Source organism: Pongo abelii, chromosome 3, assembly GCF_028885655.2.
Source record: "Pongo abelii isolate AG06213 chromosome 3, NHGRI_mPonAbe1-v2.0_pri, whole genome shotgun sequence".
Lineage (NCBI taxonomy): Eukaryota > Metazoa > Chordata > Mammalia > Primates > Hominidae > Pongo > Pongo abelii.
Genome location: NC_071988.2, coordinates 47,298,825 through 47,322,157, shown reverse-complemented (window position 1 = coordinate 47,322,157; position 23,333 = coordinate 47,298,825). Strand labels below are relative to the sequence as shown.

Below are 23,333 nucleotides of genomic sequence, written 5' to 3'. Positions count from 1 at the left end.
ATATATATTTATATATATATATAGTTAGTAGTATATGTTTTAAAGGACTTAATACATTCTGTCACTTCTTTTTGATTGATATTCGATTGATCTTGACATTCAAATTCTGTGTTCTTTGTGTTCCAGGTAGGGTGATGATCACACACAATTAAGAGACATAATGATTATTATTTTTTAAATGTACCATACCTCTGTGGAAAAAAGGCATAAGACTTAGTACTTACCTAAAGACCTAGTGTTGATTAATGCCTATAGAAAGGGTAACAGTTTGCTTACTTAGGGCTGTGCCTTGTATCCAGAGAGTCAAGCTGACCACACCATATTGCTCAATAGATGATTGCTGAATGGCCCAAGTGGTTCTCAACTAGGGAAGGCAGTACTCTAAAGAACATTTGGAAATAAAGTAGGAGCTATTTGTTGGTCACAATGTGTGTGTGAGTGTGTGTGTGTGTGTGCATGTGTGTGTGCATGTGCTATGGCTGGCATTTATTAGGTGGTGGCCAGGGATGCCAAATGTCCTGCAATATGTGACAGAGTCCATCAGTGAAAAATTGTCCTTCTCAGAATATCAATCATATTTCTTCTCTTTGGCCCTCCTCCTCCTCAACCAACAGACATGTGCTTTGAGGCTCATTGGAATGAACGCTCAAGAAATACTGTTGTTTCAGTGCAAAAGTTCACTCTGCACCTATGGTTGATTTGTTGTTGTACCTTTTACATGTCTGCATTACCCTAGTCACAAGGTATTGAAGTCACCTGTGAAGCTCTGTATCTTCTTAGAGGTAGGCTGTTAACTCCCTGAGGACAGGGACTATGTTTTTTTCATCTTTATAGCCCTATAACACAGAATAGATGTTACACAAGCATTTGTGGAATAAACCAAATTAGTGGGATTTTAACGTGTCACATAGACGTGTTTTGTAATGGAAACCTCAACACAGAATTTCTCATTTTTCAACTAGAATACTCATGGAAATATAGCAAAACATATGATGAATGTTAAGTTTGGAATTCATCTTTTGCTTTAGGTATTCAGAAAGAAATTGCTGCTTCATTTAATGCATAACATCATTACTTGTATTTTTTCACTGCAGGATTCCTTTTCAGCAGGTAGGTTCAGTAGGTTAATTGTTTTCAACATCTGTTTATGTTTTACTTTGCATTGAAATGCCTGAAATGAATTGTTGTAGACCATAAGATCCACTTTGTCTTGTATGCTTTCCCTGATTATTTTCAGCTGTAGAAAGTCAATCTTTTAATTCTCTACTCACTTTGACAATCTGTTTCAATTTTTAAAAGTCACAACATTTCCATTGTTATAGGATTAGTGAGTCAATTAAGTTTCTAAGATTTGCACAAATTCAGGAGCCTCCTTAGCGCTAAATGAAATGTGGGTTTGGCTTTATGTTAACTGTTTGACTCCTTTGGATTCTGCCATAGCTTTCTTAGAGATGTAGTAACAAATAATCAAGATGTGAAATTTAGAACATTTTTATCAATAAATATCAAATATTTAATTTCCCGAGAAATGGATAACGCAACCCTCTTCCCCCCTGTATTCTGTATTGTTTTTAAAAAATATAGGCTGAAAAACTGACCTTTAAGACTCTCCAGTATATGCAGAAAGAGTTCTGATATTGTATCTACTTAAAAGGAAACTTTATTACTTTAAAGTTTGTGTCTTACATAAAATGATAGTATTGGCAAGTTTGAGATTGAGGGCAAAGTCATCTCCAAAAAGGACACAGGATCCTATTTATCTATCTTGTCTGGATAATGAGAGCCTACTGTTTCTTCCCAAAATCATCTTCTGTAACTATTACAGAAATATGACCCTCCTACAGTGCTCTGAAGAAAATAGGATTTACCTAAAAGGCTAAACTATTCTCCTATTGCCTCTGAAGATATCTCCTCATTTAAATAAAGATAATAACTTTCCTCCAGGGAAACTAAATTGAGCAAACTCTGAACTATGTGTTATAAAAAAATCAGGACTCTTGAGCTTTCTGAACTTGAAAGAAACATTTTTTTTTTCATTTTTCTTTTGCTTTACTAATTTCACTTTACTTTTGGGGTATTTGTGGTTGGAGAAAGACCTTTTTATGCCTTATTTGCAGATATGGAGATAAGGTTAAGAATGGAAGATGACTTTATAAGGTTACATAGATTTTCAGTGGCTGAGACAATATTGTACAAGTTGCCTTTGAAATATTCCAATCTCCTCTCTCACAGTTCAGGCTTCAGCTAAACAATGTATCCTCAAAACAGAAACGCTAATGTTATATGGTGCCTGCGTACTGGGTTATTATAAAACAATACACATTTTGTTGGTATTTAGTCTCCATATTGAATCTACATTCTGGGATATGTGATTCTGAAATTTGGGAGAGGACTATCTGGTGCTGCTATTTTGTTAATTTTCAAAGGGAAAATGTGGACAGAGTTGGCTTGCAGTACCATGTGTTCTGGTGTGAACTGAGTAATTTCATTTTGAGAGACTGCATGAGTTATTTGAACTTCATATGCTTCAACTACATGCCAGAAAATGGGATGAAAAGACTTACTGAAAACCAAATGCTTGTTCTTTATGCTTCCTGGGATATTAAAAACAAACATCACAACAAAAGATATGATGATTTTGGAGGCATTTTGCTTGTTGGTTGAGTGAGAGCTATTATTGCCAAGAATTGCAGATGCCTGGCTTGAGAACTATCCATATTATTAATCTGTTACTCGACAAATCTACTTTTAATTCATGTGAGGGTCACTTTCATAATTTCTTAAGAACAGAGTGGGAAGCAGCTAGCACTGTCCATTTTTCATCTTAAATGAGGGGGTAACAATTGACTAATTTTTGCTCTATGGACAGAGTGGAGATGGGTTGGAAAAACTCCATCTCTATGACTGAAAAAAGAACACCAATCACATTTTGGCATAATGATTGCACAGGACAAAGTTCCAAGTTGAATATCTAGTCGCAAGTAGAGTCTCAGTGTCTGCATTTCTTTAGATTCATGAGTATATTAATATGTGACACTGTAATGCCCCCACAGTGTTTAGAGGGAGCTTCTGTGTCCTGTTTAGGACACACCAGTAGGAGTGACTTTGTTATCCTTGAGGCTGGTCCTTGCTTTGCTGAAATGGAAGAGTACATTTGCAGTTTATCATCTTCCTACCTAAAGAATTAAGGTACTAAATTTGTCTCAAGCCAATACATAGTGTTGATTTTGGATGATTTTTTTCTTTTTAGTTGTTTGTTTTTAACATTGTAAGCAAATATTTTGTGATAAGACAAATAGTCATTGAATTCTGCCATAATTTTGCATACAATCCCATCTATTAAAATGAACATTCTCATTTTGGTTTGAGAACAGTTTGACATTTTGGCTTGGTAATATCACAAACTTCAAACAATAAATAGAATTTTAGCTAAATCCACCAGATTGGCATATGAATTAGGATAACCTCTAGCAAGCACTGTTTGTGCATCTAAATAAAGTTCACAGACTGTGTTGACTAACCATCTTGTATTAACTAAGTCTACATGATTTCATAATTTTATTTAAGAACATTTTCGTATTTAATTTTGGTAAGAATAATTTTGGTATTTAATAAAATCCATGGTGTAATGTCACATTAGGCAGACAGAATTAATCTTCACATTTCAAAATATTCTGCTTATCAGAAACAGTTTAAATGCTGCCTCAAGTTTGCCTGATCTTTGATGGCAATTAAACAAATCTTGTTTAAAATCTTGTTTAAAATAAAAATATCAACATATCTCTATGTCTAATGCTGTACCTTAAGAAATAGTAGACTGATGTTAATCTCTTTGTAGACAATTTCTCTGAGTGCATATTATTGCTTTCAGAGCTAAAGACAGCATATGTTTGGCAAAACCTTGGAATGATCAAGGGATAGGTTTTGTTTTGTTTGTTTTAAAATTAGGTATTGGGAGAAATAAATAAGCAAGGACTTGGACTACGGTTTCCAACCTGTGTGCTGTTGTATTCCAGGTTGCTGCAGTGACTCAAGGGACTTTGCTGGATATTTTTAGTTTTTGAGGCAAATGCAGCGATACTTGACATTTATTGGTCATCGAATGAAATACTAGCTTGAGGTAGCTCACAGTTTCAACATTAGATTGTGCTATATTACTTTTGATATTGTCCTGTCTCCACAAAGCTGGGTTCTTGGTGGTTGCTATGCAAAAGTTGTGCTATGAAAGAATCCATGTGGAGCAGGCAATGAAGGGTGGCGGTGTCTGATCTGATTCCAAGGTGCATGGAGTTGTGCGGTAGTCAACAGGTGCACACATCATATTAGTATGCAATTGTGGTTATTATTTATATTTTTACTTCTTGCCAAATACATTTTCTACTTGAAGGATTTTTGGATGATTTAGGAATAGACTCTGTAAGAAGTAGTTATTTGCATAATTATGTACAAAGTAATTTTTATTTAGGAAGTTTAATTAATTCATTTATTCAGTAAGTGTTTATCCACTCACTCCTGACTGTGTTCAGGTACTATTCTAGATACAGAGCATTCACTGATGAGAAAAGGGCAATATTTGCATATATAGCAAGAAATAGACTGAATTGCTATGACTTATGCTATGATTGTGTTTTTAAAGAAGCAGGAATAAATTTGTACTTTCTAGCTCTAAAATCTTATGAGTATTTGTTGGTTCCTATAGTCTATGATGCATGTTGTGGTACTCTTTCAGCTTGAATGTTTCTGAAACTAGTGCTTTCCTTTCTCCTAATGTAGTGCATATAGTATTTATTTATTTATTTATTGGACCCAGGGTCTCGTTCTGTCTCCCAGGCTGCAGTGCAGTGGTACGATCTTGGTTCACTGCAACCTCAGTCTCATGGGTTCAAGCAGTCCTCCCACCTCAGCTTCCTAAGTAGCTGGGACTACAGGCAACCACCACCATGCTTGGCTAACATTATTTTTTTTTCTGTTTGTAGAGAATGAGGTCTCACTATATTGTCCAGTTTGATCTTGAACTCCTGGGCTCAAATAATCCTCCTGCCTCAGCCTCCCAAAGTGCTGGTGTTATAGGTATGAGCCATTGTGCCCAGACACATATATAGTCTTGATAATTTTTTTTCTACTTTGAAGATCATTTTTATCTTTCAACCTTTTCTGGAGTAACTTTGCACTACAGCAACAAATAGTTTTGTCTGCCAATTTACCCCCTGTACAATTATATCATATTTCATTAAAAGCCCTGATGAAGAGATTAAAATACAATTTTCTTAAAAGAATTTATATTTTAGTTTGATTATCAAATTAAACATACAAATTTAAAAATACACATATATGCAGATATACACTGATACACTACATCAGGGGCTCACATACTTTTTCTATAAAGGATCAGATAGTAAAGATTTTAGGCTTTGAGTACCATATGATCTCTGTTGCAACTACTCAATGTTGTCGTAGTAGCAGGAGAGCAGTGTAGACAGAATATAAACAAATGAACATGGCTGTATCCAATAAAACTGTATGTACAAAAATACTAGGTGTGCTGAGTTTGGTCCATGGACTAGTTTTCTGATCCCTGTTCTATATATTTAAGATGTAAAATTTATCACAAAGATAATCCAACCAATTAGAAAATAATCCTCGGCTGGGCACGGTGGCTCAAGCCTGTGATCCCAGCACTTCAGGAGGCAGGAATATTTGAAAGGACAACCATCCCTCATAGATGAGGACCCATCTTTGGTCAGGGGTATTCAAGTAGGTGCACCCCCCAGCTAGAACCTCCAAACAAGCTCTCAAATATTGTCTGCCATTCGCAGATGTGGACGTGCCCTCAGGAATCCATCATGTGTTGACAAAGTCAAATGCTGCCTGAAGGTAAAAGAGGGTAAAGACTTACGTACTTGAAATGTCAACTATAATCTCCTTGACCTTTGCAAACTTGATAAAATGGACTCAAAACCTCGTACACCCTAATGTAAATCCAAAGCCCTCCCCAGAACCTCTGGGTGCATGGTTCTCATGATCAGCTCTGGTTCCAGGCTCTGCATTCTTGAATTAGTTCAGCTTTGGGGTCATTTTTTGTGTTGTCTTTTCTCATCATGCAAAGATAATACAGCCTCTTTCTTACTCTGGCTATAGTGTGGAGAACAGGTTGGGGAGTGCATGGATAAATATAGGTAAACCAGATAGGAGGAGGTATTCGCAGTATTTCAGGAGAGATATGTTTATTTTTACTATAATGTTGCATCTATGAGACTAGCCAGTTTTGTTTTGCATATTAATATATCCCAAGTGCCCAAACAATGCCTGACACATGATAGTTGTGCAATTACCTTTTTTGAGATCGCAAACCCTGGAAGAATACCAGATATAGGGATGAATATTGTTTGTTTGGTTCCAGACTTGTTGAGTTTGAGCTACTTTTACAACCTCCAATGAGGAGATGTCAAGTGGTCAGTTGCATATAATGGTCTGGAGATCAGAGGAAAGATCTATGGTTGTTATTTAAAGATGCAAGTCACCTATGGAGGGATGCTAATTGAAGTTAAATGTGTGGGTGACATTGCCTGGGGAGCGAGTGACTGTGAGAATTGAGCCTACAGAAAGAGAAGGAATGACCAGAGAGGCAGGGGAAAGAGAAGCCAAAGGAAGAAAGTGCTTCAAGAAGGAGGAACTGGCTACCTGAAATTTTGACCTCTCAAATGATACCAAGATAGCATACACTTGTGGTACAATGGTACACTGTGCCAGTGTACATTATATAAAACAACATGACAGCTTTTAAAATAAATGTAGTTCTTAAGATACAAGAAACGCGTTTTCAGTAACAAGATTAGTAAAACATAAGAACATTTGGAAGGTTGAGGTGGGTGGATCACTTGAGCCCAGAAGTTTGAGATTAGCCAGAGCACCATGGTGAAATCCTGTCTCTACAAAAAAATTAGCTGGGAGCGATGGATGGTGCACACCTGTTGTCCCGGTCACTCAGGAGACTGAGGCAGGAGAATCGCTTGAGCCCAGGAGGCAGAGGTTGCAGTGAGCCGAGATCACACCACTGCACTCCAGCCTGGGCGACAGAGTGAGACCCTGTCTCAAAACAAAACAAAACACCAAAAACAAACAAACAAAAGCCCAAAACCAAAACCAAAAATAAAAACAACAACAAACAAAACACAAAGGAATGACATGCTTTACAAATATGTGCAGGTCCAATCAGATGCGTTGTTCCCTACCCTTGCCATGGAATGCTGTGCCTGTGCTCAGCTTAGTTACAAGGCTGAGGAAGGTGCTTGTGGAAGAGGGCTGCCATTTGAAGGGAGGATTGTTTAGAGTCCATTGAAACAAAGCTTAAGGGTGATTCTGGTTGTTTATTTCACCTGGCATTTACTCAACAGTGAAGTCTGAGAGTTGCCTTGTGTTCAGAGGAACCTCCAAGGGCCTGTGCATAATGTAGCATTTGCGACAGTCCTAAGTGGCCATGAGTGCAAGAGGAAAGTTATGCAAGTTATTCGAGAAGAAAGTGCTGAAGTATTGAATTTCTCCTACATATTTCTTCCTCCTCTCCCTCTGAAAAAAGCAATCAATTCTCTGGCTGGGCGTGGTGGCTCACACCTGTGATCCCAGCACTTTAGGAGGCCGAGGCGGGTGGATCACGGGGTCAGGAGTTCGAGACCAGTCTGGCCAACATAGTGAAACTCTGTCTCTACTAAAAATACACAGAAAATTAGCCAGGAGTGGTGGTGTGTGTCTATAATCTCAGCTATTCAGGAGGCTGAGGTAGGAGAATCGCGTGAACCTGGGAGGCGGAGGTTGCAGTGAGCCAAGATCCTGCCACTGCACTCCAGCCTGGGCAACAGAACGAGACTCTGTCTCAAAAAAAAAAAAAAAGCCATCAATTCTCTTGTCACTGAAGAAAATATTTGGTCTAATCACGAATATCATTTTTGGAGGTCCAGTACTTGATATATACTTAGATGAGATATTAAAATGGGCCTCTAGCATTTTCTCCACTGACTCTGTACTTATAAACGCTAAATGAGATGTATCTGGCTCCAGGAGTCCAGATGGCAATGAGCCAAGGTTATCCCTATAATGCTTCTGTGATCACCTTAGCAAGGAAGCTTCTTAATTGTTGTAAAAGTTAAATACTTTGCAACTTTTTTTAACTCATAACAGACTTTTTCAGGGGTACTTTTCTCAGAATTATGGCTGATTCAGGGTTGCTCTCTCTACAATGTCTTATGTGATCTTCCAGCAAGAAATCATATTTCTATCTTTTGAATTACTATGTCACTTTAGCTGTAAGTGTCATGGTGCTTATCATTTGCTACCTTGCAATATAGTCATGTACATTTCATGTCTCCTACAAGACTGTGAGCTTTTGAGAGACAGTGGTTTGAAGTCATTGTCGTATCCATCACTATTATTATAATTAGTAGGTGTTCAATAACTAAGTAAAATAAACAAGTATCAACTTGTTTCTGCCACTAACTTTGTTGGCCTGTAGTTCCACACTTTTATTTATTGATTGATTTTTTTGTAGATAAGTGTTGTATACTTATCTTCTTGTCCTCTTGAAGATCAATTGTCTTCTTGAAGATCAGTTGTAAATTAACTGTAAATTATAACACGTTGGCTGGTAGCTTAATCCAGGTACAATGGATCAGTGAGACATTAACCTAGGAAATGAAGTTCTTCTCAAGTTAACAACATAAGTTATTTCAAATAATGTCTCTCATGGAGAATTCTTAAAATTACAGAAGGTGTCATCATATTATGTAGTGAACACTGCTTGCAATATGGGTTAGTGAACCTATATTCCCTTATAGAGAGAATAAAGCAGAAATGGGAATCACATATGCCTTGCAATTCAGAAGAACCCTTCAAAATTGACTTTGCATCCATGGGAAATAATCAAATACTGGTCAGGAAGTCCTGAGAATATTACAGGGCCATTGTGTTAGAACAACTTCTTGATTATTATAAGGCTCTTTCTCAAAGGTCATTCTTTCTTTTAAAAAAGTTTAGTATTTATTACAGAGGAAGAACCAACAAAACCTGGTGATGTATGGCAGAGGGGGATGATGAAATGGGGAGTCTTTGAACTCCACTCCCATATTGGAATGGAGGAATTTCTGTAAACACAAATATGAAAGTCAGGAGAAGAACTAGTTTGAAGAGAGAGAGAGAGAGAGAAGGTTTGTCTTAATTTTGGACTTGTTAAAAAGAGGTGCTGCTACCCACCAGGCATTGGAAGTATGTGGTGTAACTCTGAAAGGAGTTCAGGATGCAAGAGAGATTCAGGAGATAGTTACACAGAGGTTATAGTTCAAGTTGTGAAACTGTCAAGAGGAGAAAATGCAGTCAGAGGTCCAAGAGAGAGTCATGAGAAATGCCTTCATTAAGGAGACCCGGAGAGTTCCTTGTAGTGATTCAAAGCCCTTTTAGTACCATCTCAGATGTTTTTTTGAAGTCATTGCTTTAAGCTAGCCATTTGTAATAAATGAATTTCCAGATATCATTTCTGGCAAGAGATTGAACTAAGCAAAATTTGAAGCATTTGAAGACAAGAACTTTATCTGAACCATCGTTGTTGCACTTTGACATCCTCTCACACTGGATGGGCTGTAGGGGTAGCATGGACAGCCGAGGATGTCCTCAGAGTTGTTAGCATTAAACTGGCAATCAGGGCAGGCTCCTCCTTATATTTCAACTTGTCACTAAATGCATGGTCAGTAACAGTGAGCCTGGCTGAATTATTAATGGCCAAAAACTTATTTTATCCAGATTAATTCACATTTGGTTTAGACTAATGAGACAAAAAAGAATGAAGTCTGGATAATATTCTGTCTACACCTACTTACCAATTTTTTATCACTGTATTAGGCAGTCTTCACTTCTGTCATAGCTTTTGGCCAGGTAAGATTTTGCCATGGTAATTCATAGCCCTTTGGAATCATACCAAATTGACAAATATGTTTTAAAAAAGGAAAATGGGATATTGTTAAAAGCCTATGTACTTCTGAAAAATGTTTCAGAAATAGATAGTTTGCTCTTCAATAAATGAAATCTGTTCATTTATTGGCATGATTTGGTGACTAAGCTCATTTCATACCCTAAAGCACAAACAGTAAAATCTTTTTGGAATGTGCTGTTCTAAATGGATAGCTGCAACCTAAAATTTCATACCATGTATTGTAAAACTAAAACCATGTTGCATTTTCCTCTTTTACTTTAGGTCTTGAGAGCTGATGACAATAACATGGGCAATGGCTGCTCTCAGAAGCTGGCGACTGCTAACCTCCTCCGGTTCCTATTGCTGGTCCTGATTCCATGTATCTGTGCTCTTGTTCTCTTGCTGGTGATCCTGCTTTCCTATGTTGGTGGGTGAGGCCATTATTAAAGAAAAATGAAGTTAAAGTGAAAATCAGCATGATTTAAAAGAGTGATTTCTACTTAGTACTTATTTAACCTGAAGTGTCAGTCAATGAGAGGATTATCTGTTGATGACGTTATGCAAATCTGCAGTTTCAGCTACTGTAACCACTCTACTGGTTATTATTATTAATATTAATGAATGAGTTTATGAATTTAAAACATTTAAGGAATGATTACTAGGTTGCAGGAACTTTGGAAGTTCCTGAGAACTCCAGGATGGTTAAATTAGTCCTTTCTTAGGAGCTCACAGTTGAGAGGAAGTGATGATTATCACACAAGGCAACACATGTTTAAGATAGAAGTGTATACAAGGTCCTATGGGCACATTTCAAAGAAAGCACTGTGGAGAGTTAATGTGTTAACTTCGGAATTAAGTTAATGGAAATTTAGGTTAGAAGACAGTAGTTCAGGAGTCACATTTGGCAGAGAAAATAACTAGTGCAAAAATATAACCCCTTGAAAGATGAACATAGATTTAGAAAACGGGGTGAAAATTTGGCAGTGGTGGGAAATGCAGCCAGATCGATAAAGTCCAAATGAAACAGCATCTTACATTTTCATACTAAATACTAAGGGATTTGGGCTTTAGCTTTTAGATCACTGGTTTTCAAACTCTATTCCATGGTAACAAGGTTCTAAGGAGGAGACTCAAGGATTGCACAAATGTTTGCTTTGACTTTCATTAAAAAAAAAAAAATCTTAAAAACACACTCAAACTAAATATTACATACCACATTTTTAACCAAGTAAAAACCAGCAACCAAGTAATATGTGCTGACAGGTTAACTCATTAGTTAGCTCATTAGTTGCATCTTGCTATCTTTTTCTAAGTGAATGATACTTCAAGTTTGAAAAGTGAACTTTTTGGAAAAAGCAATAAACTATTATCACTGGTAGCTGCCTAATGATATGAATCAGGATATTAAAAAATATGTGCAATCAAATAAAACAGAGAAATAAATATCAAGAAGATGCTGATCTAATTGCATTGCCAATGATTTTGAATTTTTAAATTTTGCCAAACCTCCCTATTATTTTCTTACTGGTTTATAGAAGTTACACACTTAGATCTTATAAAGTAAGTTAACCACAATAAAATACAGCTTATATCTATTAATAGTTATTAGGCTTTTATATGATATTTATTTGAAAATAACATTGATCTGCTATAAAAATGATTACAAAACACTGCTATGGGTGGTGGATTACCACTGGAGGATCTTTCCAAGAAAGGAGAACTCTGATTATTTTGCATTTGCAAAAGGCGGTAGAACTGGATACACTACAGAGTACTGGAGGCAGAAAGAAATGAAGGCAGAGGGAGACCAGTTCAGGGCTCTGACTCTGGTCTAAGTAAAAGGTGATGAGTGTTTGAAATAAGGCATTGGATGCATTAAAATCAATAGAAGTCAAGACCGATTGGATTTTGGTGTGAGGGAGAGAGGAGTCAAGGCTGACTCCTGGATTTCTGGCTTGGGTAACCAGGTTTTTAAAAAAAAAATGTTTGTGGGTACATAGTGGGTGTGTATGTTTATGAGGTATGTTACATACTTTCCTACAGGCATGTAATAAGCAATAACCACATCATGAAAAATGGGCTCTCCATCCCCTCAAGCATTTATACTTTGTTACAATAATCCAATTATACTCTTTTTTTTATAATCCAATTATACTCTATTATTATTATTATTTGTTTTTTTTTTTGAGACGAAGTCTCGCTCTGTTGCCCAGGCTGGAGTGCAGTGGCGAGATCTCAGCTCACTGCAAGCTCTGCCTCCTGGGTTCACGCCATTCTCCTGCCTCAGCCTACCGAGTAGCTGGGACTACAGGCGCCCGCCACCATGCCTGGCTATTTTTTTGTATTTTTAGTAGAGACAGGGTTTCACTGTGTTAGTCAGGATGGTCTCGATCTCCTGACCTCGTGATCCGCCCATCTCTGCCTCCCAAAAATCTTATATTTTTATAATCCAATTATACTCTATTGTTTTTAAGTGTACAATTAAACTTCTATTTACTATAGTCACCCTGTTGTGCAATCAAATAATATCTTATTAATTCTAACTATACATATTTTTTGTACCCATTAAAAACCCCCACTCCTCTCCCCACCCCCCACCATCCTTCCCAGCCTCAGCCTCTGATAACCATCCATCTATTCTCTGTCTCCATGAGTTCAATTGTTTTGATTTTTAGCCCCTAAAATAAGTGAGAACATGTGAAGTTTGTCTTTCTACGTCTGACTTATTTCATTTAACATAATAACCTCCAGTTCCATTCATTTGTTGCAAAATGACAGTATCTAATCCTTTTTATGGCTGCATAGTACTCCATTGTGTATATGCACCATATTTTCTTTATCCAATCATCTGTTGATGGACATTTAGGTTGCATCCAAATATTGACGAGTATGATCAGTGCTGCAACAAACATGGAAATCCAGATATCTCTTTGATGTACAGATTTCCTTTCTTTTGGGCATATACCCAGCAGTGGGATTGCTGGATTATATGCTAGCTCAATTTTAGTTTTTTTTTAGGAACCTCCAAACTGTTCTTTATAGTGGTTGTACTAATTTACATTCCCATCAACAGTGTACAATGGTTCCCTTTTCTCCATATCCTTACCAGCATTTGTTATTGCCTGTCTTTTGGATATAAACCATTTTAGCTGGGGTGAGGTAATATCTGATTGTAGTTTTGATTTGCATTTCTCTGATGGTCAGTGATGTTGAGCCCCTTTTCATATGCTTGTTTGCCATTTGTATGCCTTATTTTGAAAAATGTCTATTCAAATCTTTTGCCCATTTTCAAGTTGGATTATTTGATTTTTTTAAATAAAGTTGTTTGAGCTCCTTATAAATTCTGATTATGAATCTCTTGTCAGATGGGTAGTTTGAAAATATTTTCTCCCATTCTGTGGGTTGTCTCTTCACTTTGTTGATTGTTTCCTTTGCTGTGCAGGAGCTTTTTAACTTGATGTGATCCCAGCTGTTCATTTTTGCTTTGGTTGCCTGGGCTTATGTGGTATGACTCAAGAAATTATTGCTCAGACCAATGTCCTGAAGAGTTTCCCCAATGCTTTCTTTTAGCACTTTCATAGTTTGAAGTCTTATATTTAAGTTTTTAATTCATTTTGATTTGATTTTTGAATATAGCGAGAGATAGCAGCCTAGTTTTATTCTTCTGCATGTGGATATCCAGTTTTTTAAGCACAATTTATTGAAGAGACTGTCCTTTCCCCAATGTATGTTCTTGGCATTTTATTGAAAATGAGGTCTCTGTAGGTGTGTGAATTTGTTTCTGGGTTCTCTATTCTGTTCCATCAGTCTGTGTGTCTGTTTGTATGCCAGTATCATGCTGTTTTGGTTACTATAGCTCTGTAGTATTATTTGAAGTCAGGTAATGTGATTCTTCCAGTTTCATTCTTTTTGCATAGGATAGCTTTGGCTATACTGGGTCTTTTGTGGTTCCATATAAATTTTAGAATTGTTTTTTCTATTTCTATGAAGAATGTCTTTGGTATTTGGATAGGGATTGCATGGAATCTGCAGATTGCTTTGAGTACTATGGAAATGTTAACAATATTGATTCTTCCAATCCATGAACATCAAATATCTTGCCATTTTTTGGTGTCTTCTTCAGTTTTTTTCATCAGTTTTTAGTTTTCATTATAAAGATCTTTCACTACTTCGGTTACATTAATTCGAAGTCTGGGCCCATTTCTGTCCATTCTTCTTGGGAAGGTGTTTCAGGTCTTCTAAGGGACTTGGGCCTGCGACCCTATAATGCTGCAATTCTTGAAGACTTCTAGAGAAAGGTACTGCCTTGGTGGTCCTGGATAAAGTCTGGAAGAATTCTCTGAATTGCCAGGCTGAGACTCTCGTTCTTTTCCCTTACTTTCTCCCAAACAAACAGAGTCTCTCTCTCTCCCTGTGCTGAGCCTTCTGGAACTGGGGCAGGAACACAACATCCCCGTGGCCACTACCACTGAGACTGTGCTGGTTGAGACTTGAAGCCAGCACGGCACTGAGTCTCACCCAAGGCCTGCTGTAACCACTACTTGGCTACCACCTAAGTTCACTCAAAGCCTTAGAGTCTACAATCAGCAGGTGGCAAAGCCAGCCAGGTTTGTGGCCCTCCCTTCAGGGCAGTGAGCTTCCCCAGGCCTCAGGTGGGTCCAGAGATGCTGTCTTGGAGCCATGGATTGAAGTAAAAAACCTTAGAATGTTAGCTGGTGTTCTATTCTACTGCAGCTAAGCTGGTACTCGAACCACAAGACAAAGTCCTTCCCACTCTTCCCTCCCATTTCCATTGGCCAAGGAGTCTCTCCCTGTGGCCACCACCACCACCAACCCATGGGGGCTTTTGCCAGGCCACCACTGATGTTCACTTAGAGCCCAAAGGCCCTTCAGTCGGTTTATGATGCATGCTTCCAGGCCTGGGACTCACTCTTCAGGACAGTGGACTCCTCTCTGGCCCAGGGCAGGTCCAGAAATGCTAACCAAGAGCCTAGGCCTAGACTCACGGACCCTAAGAGCCTGGTTGGTGCCCTACCCCACCGAGGCCAAGCAGGCACCTAAGGTGCCAGAGAGAGTCCCCTTTACTTTTTCCCCTGCTTTTCTCAAATAGAAAGAGTCTTTCACCATAGCCACCACAGCTAGGAATGTGCGAGGTCACATCTGAAGCCAGCACATCTCAGAGCCCAAGGCCCACCACATATAACCTGGGTATTGCTGTTTGGTATTCAGGGCCATGGGGCTCTTTGGTCAGCAAGCGCTGACTCCTGCCAGGTCTCTGCTGTGACAGAGCAGTACTGAGTTCAATGTAAAGTCCCCCAGTTTCTGTGCTCTCCCTTTACCAAGCACACTGATTTCTCCATGCCACACACCCACTGCTGGAGGATGAATGAGAGGTGGCACAAGCACTCCCTTAGCCACCTAGCTTGTGTCTCAGTAGGTCATGTGTCTCCTAGTCCACCAGCTCTGAACCCAGCTCAGCACTAGGGCTTGCCTAGGAATTGCAGTCCTGGTGGCCTAGGCTGTCCCTCAAGTTCATTTAAAGTCCCAGAGCATTCCAGCCTGCAGTGGTGAGGCTTGCTGGAACTCAAGCTCTCACCACTGGGATGGGCAATTACCCTTTGGCCTGGGCCTGTCCACATGTTCCCTCTGCTTTCTGCTGTGACAGGGCAGCACTGAGCTCAATGCAAAGCCTCATAATTGCTGCACTCTCCCTCTCCCCAGTGCCCACATTCTCCAAGCTGCATAGCTACTGCTGGGGGATGGGAGAGGATGGTATCGGTGTTCAAGACTATCTTTCTTGTCCTCTTTAATGTCTTCTTCAGTGATATGAAGTTCAAACCAGGTACTGTGATTGCTCACCTGATTTTTGATTCTTGTGTTGGTGCCTTTTGTGTGTAGTTAATTGTTAAAATTTGGTGTTCCTTTGGGGTGGGGGACAAACGCTATAGACTTCTATCAGGCCTCTTGCTCTGCCTCCTGTATCTAACCAGGTTAGTTTTGGTGCTACCAGTTAACATAGGAAGTAAAGGTGCAGGAGTCTGATACAGGCAGATGAAATAAAGATTGGAAGGTTTGTTTGTGTATCAGAGATACTTATGGGACAACCAAATACAATGGAATCATAGTTGAATTCAACAGTGAAAGCAGGTCAAGAAGTGGAGAAAAACGAGAAATCTAACATGTTGCTTTCCTAAAGAATTTCAAGAGAAATTGTGGCCAAATATGATGTTTGGCTTCTGTGACAGAGCAGCACTGACTTTCAAATTTAACTTCCAAGTCATTGGCATAGGACTGAAGCTAGGGGATCCAGGAGGGAGGTTGAGAAGGGAGGTCTGCCATGCACGCGGCAGTCTCAGTGGCAGTTGAAGCAGCAGGAGTCGATGAACTCTGAAGAGAAAATGCATTAAGTAGAAGCTGAGGGCAATGCTCTGGAGGATGCTAGTGTTTAAGGGGCAGACAAACAGGAGGGAAAAAGAGATACAGGAAGAATAGTCAGAGAAAGAAAGGAACCCAGAAATGCTGGCTTTCACAGATGCCAGAGGTCAGAGGGTGACCAAGTAAGAGGAAGACAGAACGAGTGCCCCAGCCCGGGAAGACTAAGGGTTTTCTGTGGGAGATTTAGTCGCTTCTTGTTCTGTGGTGTCAACTGTGGCCTGCTCTCAGGCTAAGACAGTAAACCGTCCTGAAACTCGTCTCTGCCACTCTCTTCTTTTAAGAGTCAACACCCTTCCAGACCTGGCCTGCTTCTCCTCCCTCTCCAGCACCCTTCAGTAGTTGTCTTTTTGTGTTTTGTCCAGAGTTTATAGTTATTGTCCCTGGGCAGATCTGCCTGGTAGGAGCTTCCTCAGCTATACCACTGTCATTTTAAAAAGTCTGTTTGTCATGAGACTATGTTCATTGGCTCACATGCTTTGAGGAACACTTCCTTTAATTCTCAGGGTCTAATGCTAATATAAAATGTAAGTACATTTAAGTACATCTGTGCTTAGAGGCCTCTGAGGAGAGGGCAAAAGAGGATTGCTTTGCTTTAAGTGGGTTATTCTTATTAATTTTATTAATTAATTATTAGTTAATTAATAATAATTTATTCTTATTAATATAATATACCATTCAATCCAACCATTTAAGGTCTACAGTTCAGTAGTTTTTAGTATATTCATAGATAATGTAACCATCACTGCAGTCTGTTTTAGGACATTTTTGTCATCTCAAAACAAAACTCTGTACCCTTTAGCTACCACCCAATCTCTCCCCATCTCCTCACCCCTAGCCCCAAGCAGCCACTAATCTATTTTCTTTCACTATAGATGTACCTATTCTAGACATTTTGTATGACCATATGTGGTATTTTGTGGCTGGCTTCTTTCCCTTAGCGTATGTTTTTAAGGTTTACTCACATTGTAGCATGTATTAATACTTCATTCCTTTTAATGGCTGAACAATATTTCATTGTATGGATATACCATAGTTTATTTATCCATTTGTCAATTGATAGTCATTTGGGTTATTTCCACCTTTTGGCTATTATCTATAATCCTGCTATGAATATTTGTGTGTTTGTTTTTGTGGGGACATACATTTTCATTTCTCTTGGGTATATACCAAGAGTGGAATTTTGTGTCACTTATGTAACTGCTCCTATATGCTATTTTGTTTATATGTAGGCAAACTTTAGGAAGTGGGGGTTTTCCCACGCATCTTCAAAATCATTCTTTTAACAATTCAAGATGCAGAAAACAAATAACCTCATTATAAAGTGGGCAAAATACATGAACAGATGCTTCTCAAAATAAGCATACAAGTGTCCAACAAACATATGAAAAAATGCTCAACATCACTAATCATCAGAGAGATACAAATCAAAACCACAGTGAGATACCATCTCACACCAATCAGAATGGCTATTATGAAAAAGTCAAAAAAACAACAGATGCTATTGAGAAAAGGTATGCTGTTGGTGGAAATGTAAATTACTTCAGTCACTGTGGAAAAAACTTTTGAGATTTCTCAAAGAACTTAAAATGGAACTACCATTTGACCCAGCAGTCTCATCACTGGGGATATAGCCAAAAGAAAATAAATCATTCCACCAAAAAGACACACACACTCATATATTCATGGCAGCACTATGCACAATAACAAAGACATGGATTCAGCCTAGGTGTCCATCAGTGGTAGATTGGATAAAGAAAACATGGGAGATACACACACACACACACACACACACACACACACACCATGGAATACTATGCAGCCACAAAAAAGAATGAAATCATGTCCTTTGCAGCAAAATGGATGTAGTGGGAGGCCATTAGCTTAAGCAAATTATCACAGGAACAGAGAACAAAATACCACATGTTCTCACTTATAAGAAGGAGCTAAACATTGAGTGCTCATGGTCATAAAGATGGGGACAATAGACACTGGGGACTACTAGAGTTTACTAGAGTCTCATGGTCATAAAGATGGGGACAATAGACAACTGGGGACTATGGAGGAGGGCAAGGGTTGAAAAACTGTTGGGTAATATGCTCATTACTTGGGTGATGGGATCATTTGTATCCCAATCCTCAGCATCACATAATATACACATGTTACAACTTGCACATGTACCTGAATCCAAAATAAAAGTTGAAATTTAAAAAAAAGAGAAAAAAATTAAAAAACATCTTTTAATAAATTCTGTACCAGATGATTTAATATAGCCATATTGAAGTAATATCTGTCCAAATAAATATTCCTTATTTTATAACTGAGATGTTTGTTGTTGTAATGAGCAATACAAGCATTTTATATCTTTGTTTTAAAAACCTCATTAAATTGCTTACTTTAAAAAATGTTCTGTTTGGTTTGAGTTTATAACTTTGTGCTCATACAAAGTTTTGTAGTTATTTCTGTGTACATTAGCGTTGCTAAGGGATGCTGAGATATCAATGGTGTATAAATAACAGGAGCTCTAGCTTCAAAAGCCAAGGAGATAATAATGAGAGGATTATTGATTAGAAAAGATAAAAGCCTTATGCTAACAAACACAGATGTACTACGTGTCTCTAATTTTGTCTGTTTTGGTTTCCCTCATGCAAAAAGTCAAGATGGTAAAAAGATCTCTGAAGATAAGAGAGTTGGGCTGTCAAATAATTGTTTTAGCAGCAGGCTATAGTAGAAAGCAGTAATAAATTGTTTTTCAACCCAACCACTAAACTGAAGCTAGAGCTACAAAAGTTGTTTAGTTTTGTATTTCTCAACTCGGCAGATAGTCTGAGTTGTCCGTATGGTTCCAAAGATTTGGACTCTAAAACAAGGACTCAGTTTCTTCAAAGAGAAATTGAAAAATAAGAAAGTTACATTACATGTAGATTTTTATTTCATTCATTATAGTCTGATACTGATGGTCCATATGACAAAGAAGAAAGAGCATACAACTTGGCACTAGAAAGTCTGGCTTTAGGGTTTTACTCTTCCATTTACTAGACATGGGAGTTTAGGTAAGATACTTTATTTTCTACATGAGATAATTCTTTTCGGTATCACAGAATTGTTATGGAAGTCAAATGAAATGTTTGTGAAAGTGTTTTTATAAATGATAAGTTCATTATAAAAGTAAAGAATTTGTTTTATTTGCTTATGAATAATTATCATCAGATAATTATTTTAATAAATAGTCGTATTATACCCAAGTAACAATTAACTGAAGATGCATTTTGTCTCACATTAACTCTGTCTGTAAGAATTAAAACCTTTGTGCTATGACCTGTTGTCATAGTAACCCCATGATCCATAACCCCATAACCCCATAACCCTAGAATCAGGCTGTTGCTGCGAGATATTTGAATTGCCTAAAAGTAGCTAGGAAGAAATAAAGTTGACTAACAGTTGGATTTGTAACATGATGGCAAGTTTGACAGGCCTTTTATTCTTAGGCCTGAGATTTACTTTCAGAGACTAATTTCTTTCTTATAAGAACTAAACCTGCAATGGTTTGTGCTGCCTTCATGTGACAACAAGTGTCACTTTATGCCATAGAGTACTTTGAGATTGAACTGATACCTTCCTCAAATTTTACATATACATATATAATTATTTACTATATTATAAATTCACAATATTATGTATTATAATTATATATTATATTATAACATATATTATAAATATACATCATCATGCAACATTTAAAGTAAAATTATTTTGATGTGTTGAGAAACATTTAAAAGAAACAAAATTAGCTATAATGTAATACTGTTCATCCCTTTAACAAATATGTATTGAGTGTCTGTTATATGCAACACAGTGTGCTATAGGTATTGGGCACAGCAGTGAATAAAGCCTACTCTCAGGGACTCCACAGTGAGGGAAGAAGGCATGAAACAAATGATCACTTAATTAATTAATTACAACAGAGGTTACTGCTATGTGGGAAGAGACAAGGTGCTAAGAGAACTTACGACAGGGACAGAAACTGGGCTGAAATGAGGGAAGATTCCCTAGGGATTAAGTAGTACTTTAAACATGAAATCCACAATGAGGATGTTGATATAAGAGAGTGACAGGGTCTGGTTGTAGCATTTATTTATTTATTTGTTTATTTATTCATTCATTAAACCATTTTAATGAGGTATGATTGGCATACAAAAAGCTGCACATATTTAATGTATCACAACTTGATGAGTTTGGAAATAAGTATATACCTGTGAAACCATCACCACAATTTCTGCAATAAACATATCCATCACCTCCAAAAGTTTCCTCACATCTTTATTATTTTTTTCCATGATAAGAACATTTTGCATAAGATCTGCCCTTTTAACAAATGTTTAAGTACACAAAGAAGTATTAACCATAGTCACTATGCTGTAGAGTCATCTCTAGAACTTCTTTATCTTACATTACTGAAACTTTATACCCTTGGATATCGCCTTATTTCCTCTTCCCCTCTGGCAATCGCCATTCTGCTTTCTGCTTCTATGAGTCTGTTTTAGATTTCTCATATGAGTGTGATCATGTAGTATTTGTCCTTAGCATAATGGCCCCCAGGTTCATCCATGTTGCCACAAGTGATAAGATTTTCTTCTTTTTTAAGGCCAAATGATATACCATTGTGTGTATGCCACATTTTAAAAATTTATTCATCTGTCAGTGGGCATTTAGGCCGCTTCCATGTCTTGGCTATTGTGAATAATGCTGCACGGAACATGGGAGTGCAGATAGGAGATCCTGATTTCAATTCTTTGGATGTATACCCAGAAGTGGGATTGCTGGATCATGCAATAGTTCTATTTTTAATTTTTTTGAAGGACCTTCCATTCTGTTTTCCATAGTGGCTGCACCAATTTACATTCCTACTAATAGTGTACAAGGGTTTCAATTTCTTCACATTATCACCAACATTTGTTATCTTTTGTTTTTGATAATAGCCGTCATAACAACCATGATGTGACATCTCTTTATCATTTTGATTTGCATTTCACTAATGACTAGTGATGTTGAGCACCATCTCATATACTTACTGGCTACTGGCTCTGCATATGTGTCTTCTTTGGAGAAATGTCTATTCAGATCCGTTGCCTGTTAAAAAAATCAGGTTACCTTTTTTTTGCTATTGATTTGTGAGTTTCTTATTTTTACATATTTTGAATATTAACTCTTGATCAAATACATGGTTTACAAATAATTTCTCTCATTTTTTAGGTCCACTCAACCTCTGTTGATTGTTTTGCTGTGCAAAGTTTTCAGTTTGATGTAACACTGCTGGTCTTTTTTTTTTCTTTGTTGCCAGTGCTTTTTATGTCGTGTCTAAGAAATCCTTGTTAATAGGATTAACAAGAATAAGTACTTAGGAGTAAACATAACCAAGGAAGGGAAATATTTTTACACTGAAAACTATAAAATACTGATAAAAGAAATTAAATCAGACACAAATAAATGAAAAGACATTTAATATTCATTGACTGGAGGAATTAATATTGTTAAAATGTCCATACTACCCAGAGTGATCTATAGATTCAATGCAGTCCCTAGCTAAATCCCAGTGGCATTTTTCAGATAAAACAATCCTAAAATTCATTTGGAGCTGCAAAAGATCCCAAATACCCAAAGCGATTTTGAGCAGAAAGGACAAAGATAGAGGCATCAAATGTGCTGATTTCAAACTATATTATGAGGCTACAGTAATCAAAGCAGTATAGCACTAGAATAGAAACAGACATATAGACCAATGGAACAGAATATAGAGCCCAGAAATAAATCCACATATATATGGTCTTCAGATCTTCAACAAAGGTGTGAAGAGTACATGAGGGGGAAAGAATAGTCTCTTCGACAAATGGTGTTAGGAAAATTGCATATCCACATCCAAAAGGATGAAATGGGACCCTTATCTTATACCATCATACCAAAATCCAGTCAAAATGGATTAAAGACTAAAACATAAAACTGGAAACCATAAAACTCCTAGAAGAAAACATCAGGCAAAAAAAGCTCTTTCAAGGTCTTGGAAATGATTATCTTGGTTGGGACTTTTAAAAGGTGTCATTGGCAGCTGTATGGAGAAAGGGTTTCAGCTTTAAAAGGTTTCATTGGCAGCTGTATGGAGAAAGGGTTACAGCTGAGTATGTGGCAGGGAGTCCTATAAATGTATGGGGTATGGTCTGAATTAGTTTTTTCAAACTATTCTTCATCTCAATTTATTCACCCAAGTTATGTTCCAAAGATTCTCATTAGAATGCTCCCGACTTTTTCTTTCTCAGCCTGTCAAAGACTTGGTTTTAAATATTCATCTGCTCATTCACTCATCCATATATATCTAAAATAAATTTATTTTAGCCATAAGCTTATGAAAAATAGCTTAAAATTACATTTCTAGTTTTCTTAATATGATGGAAAATGTATGTGTGGCTTCTTAATTTTTTGAGTAAATGAGGAAAAAAGAAAAATTATAGTGGTATGTAGACTATAGAAAGTTTAATAAACAGTTCATTTTTCTTGAATTCAATAAAAATATTTCTCTTTAGAAATGACCTTTCTCCTCAAAAATGCTACATGAGCTGGAGATCATTGAATTTAAATACAGTTTTCTCTTAGCAAATTTCTCAGCAGTTTGTGGCTTTTACAAGAATTTGGAGTTAAAAGAATCTTAACTTCCTAACTTATAATGTATTCTTAGTATCACTTAAAAATAGAAAACCTCCCAAATTCTTATTTCTTCACACCCAAAATTTAAGATTCTCTATGATCTTTCATGACCTGACTCTACATTACTTAATACTTCAAATTCTTTGAATAAATCTGGCTTTCTGTTGCAGATTCACCAGCGGAGGATTCTCAAGCATGACAATTTTTTTTTCTTTAACTACTGAGGCCCGAGGTTATATGTTATGTCTAA

General features: G+C 37.3%; 1 protein-coding gene across 5 annotated transcripts in view; it reads left to right on the top strand.

Moving 5' to 3' along the window:
* CORIN (corin, serine peptidase) overlaps positions 1 to 23,333 on the top strand; it is a 269,106-nt gene that overhangs the window by 29,433 nt on the left and 216,340 nt on the right. For all 5 annotated transcript variants that reach the window (XM_063723401.1, XM_063723400.1, XM_063723399.1 and 2 more), the window contains exon 2: positions 10,238 to 10,382. In XM_063723401.1, coding sequence (XP_063579471.1) covers positions 10,238 to 10,382 — 145 coding nt within the window. The remainder of the gene's footprint in view (positions 1 to 10,237; positions 10,383 to 23,333) is intronic.